The 15,691-nt window shown below is 35.4% G+C and overlaps 1 protein-coding gene across 1 annotated transcript in view; it reads right to left on the bottom strand.

Moving 5' to 3' along the window:
• Positions 1–10,031: 10,031 nt before the first annotated feature.
• The window catches only part of LOC132187911 (beta-glucosidase 11), an 80,160-nt gene continuing 74,500 nt past the window's right edge, over positions 10,032–15,691 (bottom strand). Inside the window, exons 12-13 of the mRNA XM_088517581.1 lie at positions 13,563–13,653; positions 10,032–10,275 (exon numbers count right to left, since the gene is read on the bottom strand). Coding sequence (XP_088373707.1) covers positions 10,032–10,275; positions 13,563–13,653 — 335 coding nt within the window. The remainder of the gene's footprint in view (positions 10,276–13,562; positions 13,654–15,691) is intronic.

Raw genomic sequence — 15,691 nt, 5'->3', positions numbered from 1 at the left:
ACTTCCTATACATATGAATTTCATTGGAATTGAGAAAAAATATATGAAAAAGTCAATTATTTTTTATTAAATTAGTATTAATTTTGATTTGGTTTTGGAAATGATGTTAGCAAGGGTCGTGTTAAAAGAAAATGGTAAATAATGTAGCGGGGAATGTTAAATACTAAGTCTTTTTTTTTTTTTTTTTTTTTTTTTTATTTATAATTTTTTTAACGTAGTTTTGTGCTTCGGATTCCATTTTGGGTCCTTAATTTTTGTTATAATTTCTATAATACTTATTACTTATATTCTACAAATAGTGTTTTTTTTTTTTTTTTTAAAAAAAAAATGTTATAATGTGAAAGTATGATTGAATAAAAAAAAAAAAAAAAAAAAAAATCTATTTGACTAGACTTCTTCCTATTATGGTTAGGTTTTTGTTTATGCTCGAGTTAAGAAGTGCGTGAAGAGAAGGAAATTAGTTAGTAATTACAAATAATCTCTTAAAGACCTTATAAGTAAATTAAAAAAAGCAAACCGCCTTACCGTCAAAATTTTTTAACTACCATTATATAAGTTGAAACGCACCGTTTTAATGAAGTCTACATCAAACTATTTTTTGATCCTACGTGGGCATTGTTGACACGTAGGATCAAAACTCACCAGCCAAAACGGTGAGTTTTGGCTGGCTTGGGGGTTTTATTGTTTAAATCCCTAAATTTTCTTCCTCCTTCCCAGATTCAATGACAAAGGATGAAACCCATGCAGCCCATGGAGCTCCCCCGACGCACCCACCGGCGCACCCAGAACCCATTGGCGGTTCATTAGTCCAATGTCGTCACAACCTTTCCGGCGTCACTCCGTCACAGGTAAGAAGTCTGAGATTGGGGATAGGGTTCCATTGATTCAATTTTTTTTTTTTTTTTATTCAAAAAATTTTAGAAAAAACGAAGGTATTTTCTGGAATTTTTTGTGGGTTTTTGTTGGTAATACAAGTTATGTAAGCCTATTATGTTTGTTGATGAAAGCTTTTTGTTGTATTGGAAGCTTTATTGTTGAAACCCCCATCCCCAAGCTTTTTGTCAAATCTGTGTTGGATTTATATATAGTCCTTTGACAATTGGTTGTATTGGAATCTTATATATAATTTATTGCATTTTATATATACTTTATTGCTAAGGATTGGCAGTGGGTGTCGTCATGGAATTTTTTGGTTGTGGTCCTAGAACTTTTTGGTTGTGGTCCTAGAATGAGACAAGTCAGCAATACTTTATTCCATTATTAATTGTGAACTTTTTTAGGCTTAGTGGCTTTGTCGATAATAGGCAGAAGGTATGAGCGGACTAACTTGTCCTTTGACAATTGGTTGTGGGTCATAGAGAGGGTTGTGTATAATTATAGCAAGTAGGGGTGGTAGTTTGGTATTTGTGGCACATGGGTTGGGTGATTGTCTATTATTTATCATGTTTCAATGCACATAGATAAAAAATATACATGCAAACTTTCATGCAGTTTTGAAAATATATAATGCACATAGAGTGCACCAACTCCACTCTCTTCGGCCGAGTATTGCTTTGATAATATAAGTCATAGTATGACTTTTACTGTGATTCATATTTCATATTGGTAATTTTGTGGGAGACAACTTGGTCTTTTCTTTTTTTTTTTTTTTAAATTTTTTTTTTTATGATATTTTCAGTTTTTTTTTTTTTTTTGAAATCTTGTTGGAGATTTAACTCCCAAGTGAAAGGAGTTAATGTAATAATTGGGGCAGCTTTTTTATTTTTTACTTTTTTTTATTTTTATTTTTATAAAGATAGACATAAAAGAGAGACTGCATTTTTGTCCATAGGCTTTTTTGTTCTCTGATACCATTAAATACATTCTAGAATTTTTTTTTTCTTACACTCATTCATATGCTCATAGATATGGTTGTCAATATTGTAACACCTTGATCCCATATTGGGAAGATGAGAAGAAGCCCACATAGAGTGGGTGGTTTATAATGATAGTCATGGGTGCTAAGTCCCACATTGCCTAATTACTAGGTGAAACTGGGCTTTATAATGAATTTTAGGAAAACTCTAAATTAACTAGTTCTTTTGGAGTAATAGTGCAGATATAGTTAGCGCTTTTCTCTAGGTCGTTACAAATATAAACATCCACCATGGTGGGATAATGCACCATACCCCATTTACATATGTTGGTGATGACATCCATCAAGTAAATGGGTATGATATTGACTATTTGAGTGTTTGGGAAGTTAAAGAGCTGATTCATGATTTAGGATACTTGAATGACTTTAACTGTTGGTATAATGTCGGTGACAATCATGACCAAGTGATGCACAAGATGGAGAAGGGGGCGGTGGGGTGGATGAAATACCTAGGGCTACCCGTAAAGATGGAGATGGAGAAGGACAAGATGGAGAGTGTGAAAATTCTTAATCAAGAAATTGTAAAAGCCCACGGGTTAAAACTAGTGTTGACCGTACGGTTACACCATCCAAGAAAATGACCTCCACCGACTGTGCATCTCCAAGCGAGCAACCGGCCACCAGCTGAGGAGGTACACATGATTTTATTCTTTTCATTTTATTTATGTTTAGTTTATTCTTTTAAATTGAGATTAGGTTAATCAATACAATTTGTTTTAATTCTTTTAATTTTTTTTTTTTTTTTTCAGGAAGAGGAACGAAAGCAACTGCTGTTAGGACTCCAACCAAGCAAAGGACCTCTACCGGAAGTGCATCTCCAAGCGAGCAAGCAAGCAAGCAACCGACCACCAGTAGTGGTGGTTACATTCTATTCTTTTAAATTGAGAATGCTTAGTGAATATATATATATATATATATATATATATATATATATATATATATATATATATATATATATATATTTTTTTCTTTTCAGGAAGAGGAAGGAAAGCAACTTCTGGTAGGACTCCAGCCAAGCATAGGACCTCCACCGTAAGTGCATCTCCAAGCGAGCAAGCAAGCAAACAAAGGACATACATCGACGAAACAACTCAAAGCAAGCAAGCAGCCAAGTGAAGGACCTCCACAATGGAAGATACACTTGATTATATGCTTTTTTTTTTATTATTATTTTTTTCGATTTTGGTAGTAATAGTTACATGGGTAGCGTGCACACCCGCGGACACACACACACACACACACACACACAAACGAAGAAAAACACGGGATGCTTAATTTATTTTGCAAGATGAAGAGGACAATGCTAATGTTGGTGTGGAGGACAATGTTAATGTTGGTGTAGACATCGTGCCGAAAACAGGTACAAAAAACACAAGACGTGGTAGGCCATAGAAGGCCGAAGTGATTCAAGATATTGACGAAGTCATCAAGGAACTATTGAGTGACTTCAAAATAAATGATGGTGAGAATGAAGAACTATTCTATGGTATTGATGAGGTCAATAAAGAAAAGGATGGAACGGCGCACTAGTGGGACAAGGTTGACTGTAACATAAGTGAGACGGGAGCCGAGATTGGGGATCAATAATCTGATGATTCAGGTGATGGTCTTGCAAGTTTGCAAGGCAGTGATTTTGACGATGTTGGAAAGAAGAAGCGGTATAGGCAGTTCAATGAGAAACATGACTTGAAAATTCGAGTAACGTTTGAAGGGAATCAGTTTGCAGATACATACTCCTTCAAGCGGGCACTGAAGACTTATACTGTGCAAAGGGGTTCGATTACCACTAAAAACACAATGACATGTAGGATTCATGCCTCTATTAATGCTAAGAGGACTTGTATACAAATTAAAACTTTCTACCCGATTCATATTTGTGGTAATTAGTATAAAAACACTAGATGCGATGTCGAGTATCTTGTTCGTACTTATAAGAAGGACTTCATGGATCATCCCACATGGACACCGTATGCATTGCAATAGAGGGTGAAGAGAGACCTTAATATAGATGTTCCCATTGCTCGTTGCTATAGAGCGAAGAAGGAGGCATTGCATCAACTTTTTGGTCGCCATTCTAAGCAATATCGCATCACAAGGAGATACGCGTTGGCAATACTTAGCACCAACCTTGGTAATAGTGCTTACGTATAGAAAGATGGAGCATTCTTCTAAAGGATGTATATTTGCTTTGATGCGTGCAAGAAGGGGTTCAAGTATGGTTGTTGGCTCATAATTTATTTAGATGCTTATCATCTGAAGAGGGAATATAGAGGGCAATTGCTGTGTGCTATAGGCAAGCATGGCAACGATGACATGTTCCCCATTGCATTTGCTGTGGCCGAGGCAAAGACAAGAAAGTCATGGCAGTGGTTTATTAACATTTTAGTGGAGGACTTATGCGGGTAGAAGGCGGACTTGGTTGGACTATTATTTCTAACAGGCATAAGGTATTTGGTGTAATAAACTACTTATGTTCTTATTGTCTTCTTTTATTTGTTTATGTTCTTACATATAATTCAATGCATAAATGTATGTGTGTAGGGGGCTTACAACTGCAGTTGATGTTATGTTGCCACATTCTGAGCATCGCTTTTGTATTTGGCACTTACATGGGAACTTCAAAGCGAAAGGCTACACGGGGAAAGCTTTTAAGGATGAGTTGTGGGGGCTGCACAGGCAGCCAATATTTATGCCTTTGACCACCACATGCAGAAGTATTGCAAACTGAAACTATATAGCCAGCCTGAGCAAGAAGACAAAAGTCATGTTCTGCATGCAGACAGATAATGCCTTTCAATCAATTCCCGATGCATCTCTTCTTGCCAGTCCGATCGTGAGAGCACTGTTGGTAATATGCACACCTTGTTGTACATGACCTTTGACTGCGCTTGCATATTTAGCAGCCTAAGTAATAATTCATTGCGCTGCTTTTCAATTCTCGTCGTATGGATATGTTTATCGGCATTCTATCCTTTGAGTGTTCAAATACTAATGAATAGTGTACTCCTTTTTTGAGGCATTAACTGACTTTCGACAGCCATGTGCCTAACTATCCCCCGGTCAAGTGAGGGACCCATCACTTTGCTGCCGAGTCAATATTACAAGGACTCCCTTACTTGCTATATAATTGTAGCAAAAGTGCCAATATTGTAATCTTACAGAGACATAATTAGGTCTTCAATCGAGCCTTAATTAAAATACTAACTACATAACAAAAATAAATGGAAGAGAAGAAAAACCCTAGACTCTTCTTGATCTAGCCTTCAATCCTTTATCCCGAGCTTCTGTCTGCTTCTCCCCCTCCATTCGGATGAATAGAGGGTCTATTTATAGGGTTCCTCACAACCTTGGGCATTCTTGTGCAGAAAACTCACAAATCGAGTTGGAATAGGATTCTAGAGTTTGAAACCGTGTGAAAACGTGTCTTCAATTGCACGAGTGCCCTTGATCGCAAGAGGGTGCGCTCGATCGCATGCCTGCAATCGATCCTTGGCTTGGGCGCTCGAGTGCTATTGCACTCGATCCTGCTGCATGTGCAAGCGAGCGCTGATGTGCACGATCCTAGGAGTGCTGCGATCGATTCTATGGCTTCCAACTTTTTCCAATTAATCTTTTAAGTCTGAAACTTGCCGGAAACAATTGCTTTTCTTCAAAAACCCTAAAAACACAATAAAACACAAAAACAAAGCAAAACATCAAATAATAACAAAATTAAGAGCTTAACATATATGAATTAAAGGGCTAGAATATGGAATATTCAGCTCTTATAAAGAAGTACTAAAAAATTTTGGGGAGTTGTTTATTCATGGAAAAATTGTGGTTAATGCATTAGAAAAATTGGTTCGACATTTTAGAATAGATCTGGACTCGTTTCTAAGAAACATAGAATTTGAAAATTTTAATTTCAGAATGGGTGTTTGGTTGTAAAATGTTTTTGCTGGATAACTAATTTTTTTTTATTTTTTTTATTTTTTTTATTTTATTTTTAAGATATATGTTATAAATTTTCTGTAGCATATATTGATAAAAAGAATTAATTTTACAAGCACCTCTCCTCCCATATGTTTTTGAAGCTCTTGAAAAACGATGGCATAAAAACACATGATTTTACATTATTGCTTTTATTGCTTTGTTTATTGTAAAGTAGTTTGTTTAAACTTCTTTTGTTGATGCCCAATGATCTAAAAGATGTTTAGTTGAATCATGGTATAGAATTTTATGGGTTGAAAGTATGCAGGTTGGACCACCATACTACCATTGGCCATGAAGGCCATAACCCATGAGATGGGTGTTCAGCCACCATGTAGTAGCACTAGGATTTTTTAAAATCCTAAATCTGACTTCTAATCCCCGTATCAAATATGTTTTGAACATTAAAGTGTTTAATTGTCTCATACTTTTTTGGGGAAGTAATTTATTGACGAGATTGAGATGATCATTTAACTTTTTTTTTTTTTTGGACTTTTAGTATGGACTGAGTTAGACAAATAACAATGTCATTAGGATTCAACGCTTCCTTTCTCTCTGTGTCTCTCTCTGCTCTGAAGCAAAGCTCCCTCCCTACGAGGAGAGAAGCCCCTTCCCCTCCTTTGAAGCTCCTATCTTGCTAGATTTCTCTCTAGCTCCGTGCATCTCCTTTGAGGCCCTATCCAGTATTCACCTCTTTTGAGCCTTTATCCAACAACTCAAACCCCTTACCACGGTCAACATCGGTCGTCCACCTCCTCCACCATTCGTTCTGTTGGAGCTGTCATGTTCTCATATTGGATTTTTCAAAGCCGGGTCTACCTTCCTCTGTCAGACCCAACTTGCAATGCGCCACTACATTGTTTTCTCCGGCGTCCCAGCTTTTGGTAGCCTCCTGCCACCTCTTCATTCGACATCTAGCGTGGTGCTCACATACTTTGTGCCCAAGCGTGGATCTAATGCTCCTGTGTGAGGATCTCATTCACTAGCATGTGAGTCACTCATTTTGAACAAGCCTTCTTCTGCCTCACCGTTTGCCGGCTTTCTTTTTGGCTATTTTTTTATTTTCCTTGTCAAAATATTGGGTAATTACCTTTTTCCCATCAATTACAATACATTGTCAATTTTTCCTCATGAACTGCCAACCTTACTGCCGGACCCTATCATACTACCATTTTCTTTCCAAAACCCCATTCCGTTTGTCAAATACCCTAACTTTATAAACAAAAATTACATATAATACCCTTAAAATTAATAAAAAATATATATGATTAATGTATATATATTATATATAAATTATTTTTAAAATAAAATAAAAGATATTAAAAAAAAAATTTGGGCCACCCCCTACTTTTTTTTTTTGTAAAATTAATTTATAAATTTTATAGATTTATATTTTTTGTTTGAATTTTTTATTTAGGGGTATTTCTGTCTTTTAATGAGATTTAACGTCTAAAAGAGAATATTTCATCCAATTTAATGAGTTTGATTGACGGAATGGGGGTTGTATGAAGAAAATTGTAGTTTGATAGGGTCGGGCACTAAGGTTGGCAGTTCATGGGGAGAAATTGACAATGCATTGTAATTGATGGGGAAAAAAGATAATTACCCTCTATTTTTTTTTTTTTTTTAATCTATCTATCCCTATGTTCCTATGTTTTTTCTATTGCTATTATCTAACTGGTATTTGAGAAGGGTTGAAGGGTATCTTGAGGGTCATGCCCCTATCTATGTCCCTTGCATTGACGGTTTGGGTAGGGTTGAAGGGTTTTGCGACGATCATGCCCCTGCCCATGACTTGTTTAACTGCCTTTATTGACAACCACTTTTCTTGGTGTTTGTGCCAAGAATTTATAGTACCGTGTCATCCATTTGATGCATTCTATTTTAAAACATGTTTAATCACTCTCTTTGTTTCGGAATTATTGTTGGGTTGTCTAGCCATTTTCTGTTGTTTTTGGATGTAGTTCATGTTTGATGTACTTATAAAAAGGAATCAATACGTTCAAGTTGGATCCATCATTCATGCCAAGATGGAAAACCTGGTCCATCGGGACTTGAAATCCTATTTTAAAATAGATTCCTAATGAGATTAGGAGTCTTAAATTAAAATAGGGCTTTGACGAGATAAATGAATCTTGATTAGCCAAGATTGTTACCCGAACTTGGATTCCTAATGAGATTAGGAAAGTGTTCCAATTTGGAAAAGAATAAGAGGCAAAGGTCATAATTGTAATAAAGTTACAACCAGTTCAAATAAACTCATATTTTTTTAAATATCAAGCAGGAGAGAGATTCAAGAATTGAGTCTCATGGGTTTCATCATAGGTCTATACTAATGTAATAGGCACATTGTTTAACAATATAATCTTTTTTCGAGTGTCTTTATTTTGCAGATTAAAATGATTAAGATCATGAGCGACCACCACTTGGTGGAGTTATTGACAATCACTATAAATCGATGTGATTGTATATGCTTGACTAATTTAAGATGATATTCCTTGGGAGCTCTATCATCTTATAGTAGGAGGCTAAGGGAAGAGTCGTGCATGAGATACTCAGGTGGCATTAATGATTAGAATAGTTCTCGTCTAATCATAATAATTGACAATGTCTTTCTCTGCCTAAGGAGGGTGTTCTTTAATTATGGGATTAGGCTGTCATTACATTAAACATTGTGCTCACTACTGAAGAGCACGAGTTTGTGCTTACTAAGGCATGTTTGGATTATATAAGACTTCGTGGCGGGGAGAAAATTAGGAATTTTTATCGACACGAGCCAAAGTATAAATGAGAAATATATTAATATTAAATATTAAATTAACATATAAAAAATAAAATTATTATCCATTCAATGTTAGGGGAACATAAGCAAAATAAAAGATAAAAACTAATTGTTTATTAAATTATTTCAATTTTCAATTCAATCTCATTTTAAAATGGAACTTGATGTTCTCCTAAATCCTAGAAATTGTCTATGATTGAATTGGGGTGCAACAAGCAATTAAGCAAACTTTACCCATAGCTCTACGAAATACCGCATTCTCGTCATGCACACTGCACTCCAGAAAGGCAAAAAACAATATGGATTTTGGGGAAAGACATAGGGCATTTTAATTCATGAGCTTGGGGCATTATGGATTTTCCTGTTTGAGAGGTCCAATGCATTCTTAAAAATTCTAGACTGGTTTTTATAGATCTAGGCTAAACAAAAAATTGTATACTACTTTCTTTTGGGCCCAAGGCCAAACTAAAAGATTTTTGTCTAAAATGCAAATTTTAGAAGTAAAATTAATAAAAAATTATAAAACCAGGGTGGCCATGGCCCACCCCGGTCAGTGAATAGATCCATCTCTGTTTAGTGGCATCTCAAGAAGAGAAGTGACTATATGATCGTTGGCTTAAATTTGATGAGACAATGTGTTACGTAAATGCGTAACAACAGATCTAGTAACTCGGGTAGAAATGGGAAAAGAAGTAGGGTTCTACTTCTTATTATTCCCTATGGTTGCTAATTGAAACAACTAGCGGTAGGAAATTAGAGGTTCTTGGGCCTCGTATTAAACACAAAGTTTGGGGAAAATTGCATACTTTTCATTGACTGATGGTGCCTTTAAATAGAAAGCTTACAAGACATAAAGGAGGAGATGAACTCCTTAATCCTACAAGGATATGTGATCCTCTACCAAAGGGAGATAACTCCTTATTCCTAATAAATGATAACTCCTATTATGATAGAAGGTAAACACCTCTACCAATCAAAGTTCCATCCTTATTTAACTACTTAACATAAATTAACTAGAAAGCAAATAATCATAGATTCCTACTCCACTACTGCACGCCATATTCATAACACAATAAGATCATCCATCATAACCTATGTGTTAGATGTTATCCAGACATAGTAATTTGTCTGGAGGAGATGTTTTGTGAGTAGCATCTCCCCTTTACCAATACAACCATTGTAATACAATATTATCAAGTCAATACATTAAAAATGTTTCCTTGTTGAACATTTCCTAGGATGGATGTAGAACTCTAAGGCCCAACCACCTTAAATCTTTGAGTCCGCCCATTATTCTCTCAGTCTATCATATATTATTATCTATTTTACCAGCAGCACACCATTAACAGTGAAGGAAAGAATCTACTAAAAGAAGTGAGCATGAGAAAGCACAGATAAATTCTTCTCAAGTTCAATAAACCCATGAGAGTTGACACCTTTTCTCTTCAAGAAATGCTTGTACCAATGAGCAGAGAGCTTTGGTTGTCTTTTTAAATCTGGGTCATCCAAATCTACACAGTAAAGGCCAAAGCTTGATTCAAAGCCGTCCAACATCTCGAATACATCCAAGAAAGACCATTGAAAATAACCCTTTGTGTTTGATCCATTCCTTCCATAAATTTGAGAATGGAGAAAGAGAAAAATATCATAAATCCAGAAAAAGGAGTTATGTCACAATAACTATACATGATGCGAACCTCAATTGACGCGCTTTTGAGACCCAACAAACAATATTGGAATACAGACCCAAGAAAGCTAAAATTCAGATTTTTTTGATAGAAAACCCTGACTCAACGTTTATAAATGAAACGCGAATCAAAGGCATAAAGTAACAACCCTCGACCCAATGATTATAATTGAATCACGAACCGAAGGTATAAAGTTTGAACGCCACAAGGAAGAATCCTTGATAAGTTCACAAGTTCTTTGAAGAACCAACAGAAGAAGCAAACCTCACTTTTTTTTTTTTTTTTTTTTTTTTTTTTTTCTAATTTTCATTCATGATGTGCTCATTACAATGAGTGCATGCTATTTATAAAGCATGGCTGAAAATAAGACTACATGCTTGCTATGGAAAGGAAATTAAATTGATTCCAACATTGAAAAGTAGATAGAACAAAAAAAAGACTAAATAATAGAAACCTAAAATTAAGGCTAATTAGGTCTGAAATTAGCAGCTCCCCCATGCCAAAAATAGACTGAAATTGGCTAGGAAATCACGCCTAAGGAAGGTCTTGAAATAGGTAAGTCAATCAGCCAATTAATTGGTATGTAATTGGAAAGTCAATCAGCCAATTAATTGGTATGTAATTGGCAAGTCAATCAGCTATAATCAACCATTAATTCACGCCATTGCTAAGGAAATTATGTCAAATTAAGCAAGATCTACTCCATCAATAGCTTGGATTAAATTTATTACGCCTTCATCTTCCTTTGGGCCAAGCGTTTACTATCCTTTTTTTTTTTTTTTTTTTTTTTTTTTTTTTTTTATCTTTTGTTTATTGTTATCATCCTATCTTGTTCCGTTTGTGTTCATTATTCCTTCTTGTTGTTTTACGTTGTGCACCAAGTTCAAAAAAAAAAAAAAAAAAAACAAAAAAACAAAACAAAACAATTGTTTGTTTGTTTTCTTTTTTCTTTCTTATGTTCTTTTCCTTTGATTCGTTGTTTCTATAATATTTTTCTGTTCGTTTGTTTTCTTTCTTCTTTCTTTTGTCCTCTTCCTTTGATTTGTTGTTTCTATAATATTTTCCTGTTTGTTTGTTTTCTTTCTTCCTTCTTGTGTCCTCTTCCTTTGATTCGTTGTTTCTATAATATTTTCCTACTGTCGATATTGGTTTAAACACTACAAGTTGAATTTTTTTGATCAAGTTTATTAGTTTAATAAAGAACTAAAAAGGGGAAGCTAAAAGTGGAAAAAGGCAAGAGAGTGTGAGACTAATATCGAAAACAAAGCCAATTTAAGAGTGAAACACGAGTATGAGTGACATAATTTGAGTGCAAACATGTGAAGGAATGTTGTGAGGAATTGTTTCTAACATTTTTCTATAGTTTCAAGCTATGCCTTCCAGGGGCGACACATCAAACAAAGAAGGAGGGGAGGAGTCGTTCTTCTTGTTGCAGGCTATGCAACAACAATTTGAACGCATGAATGTGGTGTTTAACCAGATTCGGGATCGGATGGATAGGCAAGATGCCGTTATTGCTACTTGGCATGAGGGGTGTCCCCAAAGAGTCCCTAATGCTAGAAGGCAAGAAAGACGTGCACACGTGGATGATTCTGATGATGACCACGAGGATGAGTTTGAAGGTGAAGGGGATCAAGCTTCATTAAACGGTGAGGGCAGGTTCGTGCCAAGGGGAGAAAGGCGTGGTAGAGGTTTCCGAAGAGATCCGAGATGGCAAAATGGGACTGACAGAAACCTAGGAAACATCAAAATGAAGATACCATCTTTCCAAAGGAAAAACGATCCTAAAGCATACTTGGAATGGGAGAAGAAGGTGGAGTTGATTTTTGAGTGCCACAACTAGTCCAAGGAGAAAATCACGCCTAAGGAAGGTCTTGAAATAGGTAAGTCAATCAGCCAATTAATTGATATGTAATTGGAAAGTCAATCAGCCAATTAATTGGTATGTAATTGGCAAGTCAATCAGCCATAATCAACCATTAATCCACGCCATTGCTAAGGAAATTATGTCCAATTAAGCAAGATCAGCTCCATCAATAGCTTGGATTAAATTTATTACGCCTTCATCTTCCTTTGGGCCAAGCTTGGAATGCCCCATTTTAGAACCAGCCCAAATCTCTTGAATCAGCCCATTAAGTGCTTCTTTGATCTTCTTGGATCTTGCTCTAGTAATAGGCCCAACTGGAACATGCAATGGATCCTTTAATGGTGCTTGTTCATTCTCATCAATAAATCCATGGAAAGAAAACATTTTGAAATTTAGAATAATACTAGGTCTCTAATGATTTCATTTTTTTAGTACTAAATATCCTAGCAAATTAAGTTTTGAGAAAAAAAAAAAAAGAATAATCATATTAGATATTTATAATTCATCAATCAAACTACATTCTCCAATTTGCATCAAATGGAATTAATATGAACCCCAATATATATGGAGATAAGTGACCAAATTATACTTTTAGAGAGAAACTATACTTCTCCCTGTCAAACTAATACCTTATTTGTAATGTTTCTCATCTAATCCAATTTTTATAATGTCTCCCCCAATCTACTATTGGGATTGTAATGTTCCCAAAAAATCTTAACAAAAGGGGTATAATGGACATTCGACATGAGCCAAAGTGACAAAAATATCCTGTATAAGATAAAAGATTCTAAAACATCGAAAAAATAAAAGCAAATTATTTAGAAAAAAACTATAAGTTAGAAAAATTTTGAAAAGCAAGAAATTACACGTGGCTGGGAAATGGATAAGGCCACGGGAGTTTTTTTTTTTTTTTTTTTTTTTTTTTTTTTTTCAAGTATATATATATTTTTTATAATTAAGGTTATAATTGTTTTGTTTTGTTTTTTTTGTTTTTTTTTTTTTTTTCAAATTTCATGGGAGTATAATAGTTAGTCCAGGTCAAAATATTCCACATAAAACTATTTAATAGACAATCCTAACAGAAAAAATGTATTACAATCCCAATGATAAATTGAAAGAGGAGACATTACAAAAATTGAAACATTACGAGGATTGCAAATAAGGAGGGAGGTGTAGTTGCCCTATAAATAATTGAGTAATATTTAGTACCATCTTTTTATCCTCCCAAAGCTGATGTGGCTTTTAAAATCACCATTAATTATAGTAGAATCATGATGTGTAGAGTTGCAAACACCCAGATTATGGAGAAGGTATAATATGGTCAACAAAAAACGAATATACCTCAATGCATGAAGCAAAGCCCCAATATGTCCATATAAGTATTTCACCCTTGGCCAGTCTTCCATTGATGAATTGTGTTGAGTTGGTTGTCTTGTAAGAACATTAAATGCAAGATTAATTTTATCAATTAAATGAACACATAAATTGATAAGGGAATTGGATTTTGAACCTAGCCACATAATGCCACCCCTAAACAGGAATAATACCCAAGGAAGCAAAGGTGATATTTGAAAATGAAAAATATGCAGGATTCAATGACTTTTTTAGTTGCTAATTTCTTCATTGTTTGATCACTTTTACTTGAAATGGTACCTGCAGTTGAAAGCAAGAATCAAATGGTTTAAAGCATATCAAACATTTAGTTTATTAATGGAGATCTTAAGCAGGCACCCAACCCCTAGTGTGATAGTTGCACTACTAAGGGCTTGTTTGATTCACGGAATGGGTATTTCTTTAGGAAATTGAATAGTTATTACAGGGAATAAAGGAGAGTGGAATGAAATAGTTATTCTTATTCTTTAGTTTGGTAACAACACATATGCTCTAACTGGAATTAAATCAAAATTACTAAAAACCTCATATTATTATTATTTTTTTCAACTCATATTAAAACAAAACAAAAAAAATAGAAAATAAAGTGGGTGGCCGACCACCCCCAACAGACGAGGCCGGGGTGGAGCACGGCCAACCTTGAAGCAAATTTGGGGTGGCCAAGCCACCCCCGATAAGCAACCGGGTGGCCGCGGCCATCCTAGACAGCTTGGGGTGGGTTGCAACCACCTCCGACGACCTCGAGGGTGGCCGCGGCCACCCTAGAGGAGCTTCGGGGTGGCCGCAGCCACCCTTTGAGCCACCCCAAAATGTAACGGGGGTGGTGTGACCACCCCCAACCTCTTCTGTGCGTGGCCGACCACCCTTTTTTTTTTTTTTTTTTTTTTTTTTTTATGTTTTATTTATTTACTTTTTGTTTCTAAGTTTAAAATAAAATAAAAAATAATGTAGGTGTTTTTGGAAATTGTATTCCATTCCTTAAGGAATAGCTATTCCTCTCATTTTGTAGAGGAATAACTATTACTCTATGTAAACAATTAGTCATTCCCACTGCAATAACTATTCCTAAGAATAAACCCATACCAAACAAAAGAATAACTATTCCATAGGAATAGTCATTCCATTCCAAGGTTTATTCTGCAAACTAAATGGGGCATAAGAAGCCAACTTTTGGGGTCGTTTGTTTAGCTGTTGTTTAATCCAAGCGATGTGTATTATAAATTTTGACATCATTTAGTAGGAAACGACTTCAAATTATCATCGGTTAATTTAAACGACACGAACATAATCGTCAATAAAATAATTATATTCTTATGTTTTTTTTAATCTATAACAACAAAAAAAACATAATTCATGGCATTGAAAAAAGAGAAATGCTATAGTGCAACAAAAAGACCATTTTTGGCCCATAAAAGTGGTAGGTGGCAAGAGGTCACAAGCCCCATCCGTAGTTGCTGTGACTCCACCCACTGATGGGGCCTGTGGCCTGTTGCCACCTCGGACTTTTATGGGTCAAAAATGGTCTTTTTATTGCATTATAGCATATCTCTTTAAAAAATAAATGACATGAATTTGTTATGAAAAATTCACGACCAATTGGAATGTATGTCGACATACTTCTAGAATAAGGAAAACCATTCTGCTGATTAAGTTCATCTTTTTTCATCTGATCTCCATCACCCTTTGATGATGCTTCATATATTTCTACATCTTGTACAAAATTGGCAACTGCTTGTTCAAAATCTAAATTTGAAGGCAATGTCATAGAAATTCATCTCATTTGCAACCAAGCTTACAAAACATGCCTCTGAGCATGGATGTTTATTAACTCTAATTCAGATAGATGAAGGCCCCCAGGGAATTCTGATACTAGGGTTGATTGGTTTGCTTGAAGCAGTATGACAATCGGGATCAAAAGAACGTAACAGGTACATAGGTAGGAAGCATCACAGGACCCAAAAGTGGTTTTGGATGTCAAATTGCCCTGGGCAACTGTAACGACCTAGGAAAAAGAGCTAGCCACTTCTACACTATTACTCCAAAAGGACTAGTCAATTTGGAGCTTCCTTAGAATTCAT

Source organism: Corylus avellana, chromosome 6 (genome assembly GCF_965113065.1).
Source record: "Corylus avellana chromosome 6, dhCorAvel1.hap1.2, whole genome shotgun sequence".
Classification (NCBI taxonomy): domain Eukaryota; kingdom Viridiplantae; phylum Streptophyta; class Magnoliopsida; order Fagales; family Betulaceae; genus Corylus; species Corylus avellana.
Note: the sequence above shows the minus strand (reverse complement) of the source record. Positions and strands in the feature narration are given on the sequence as shown.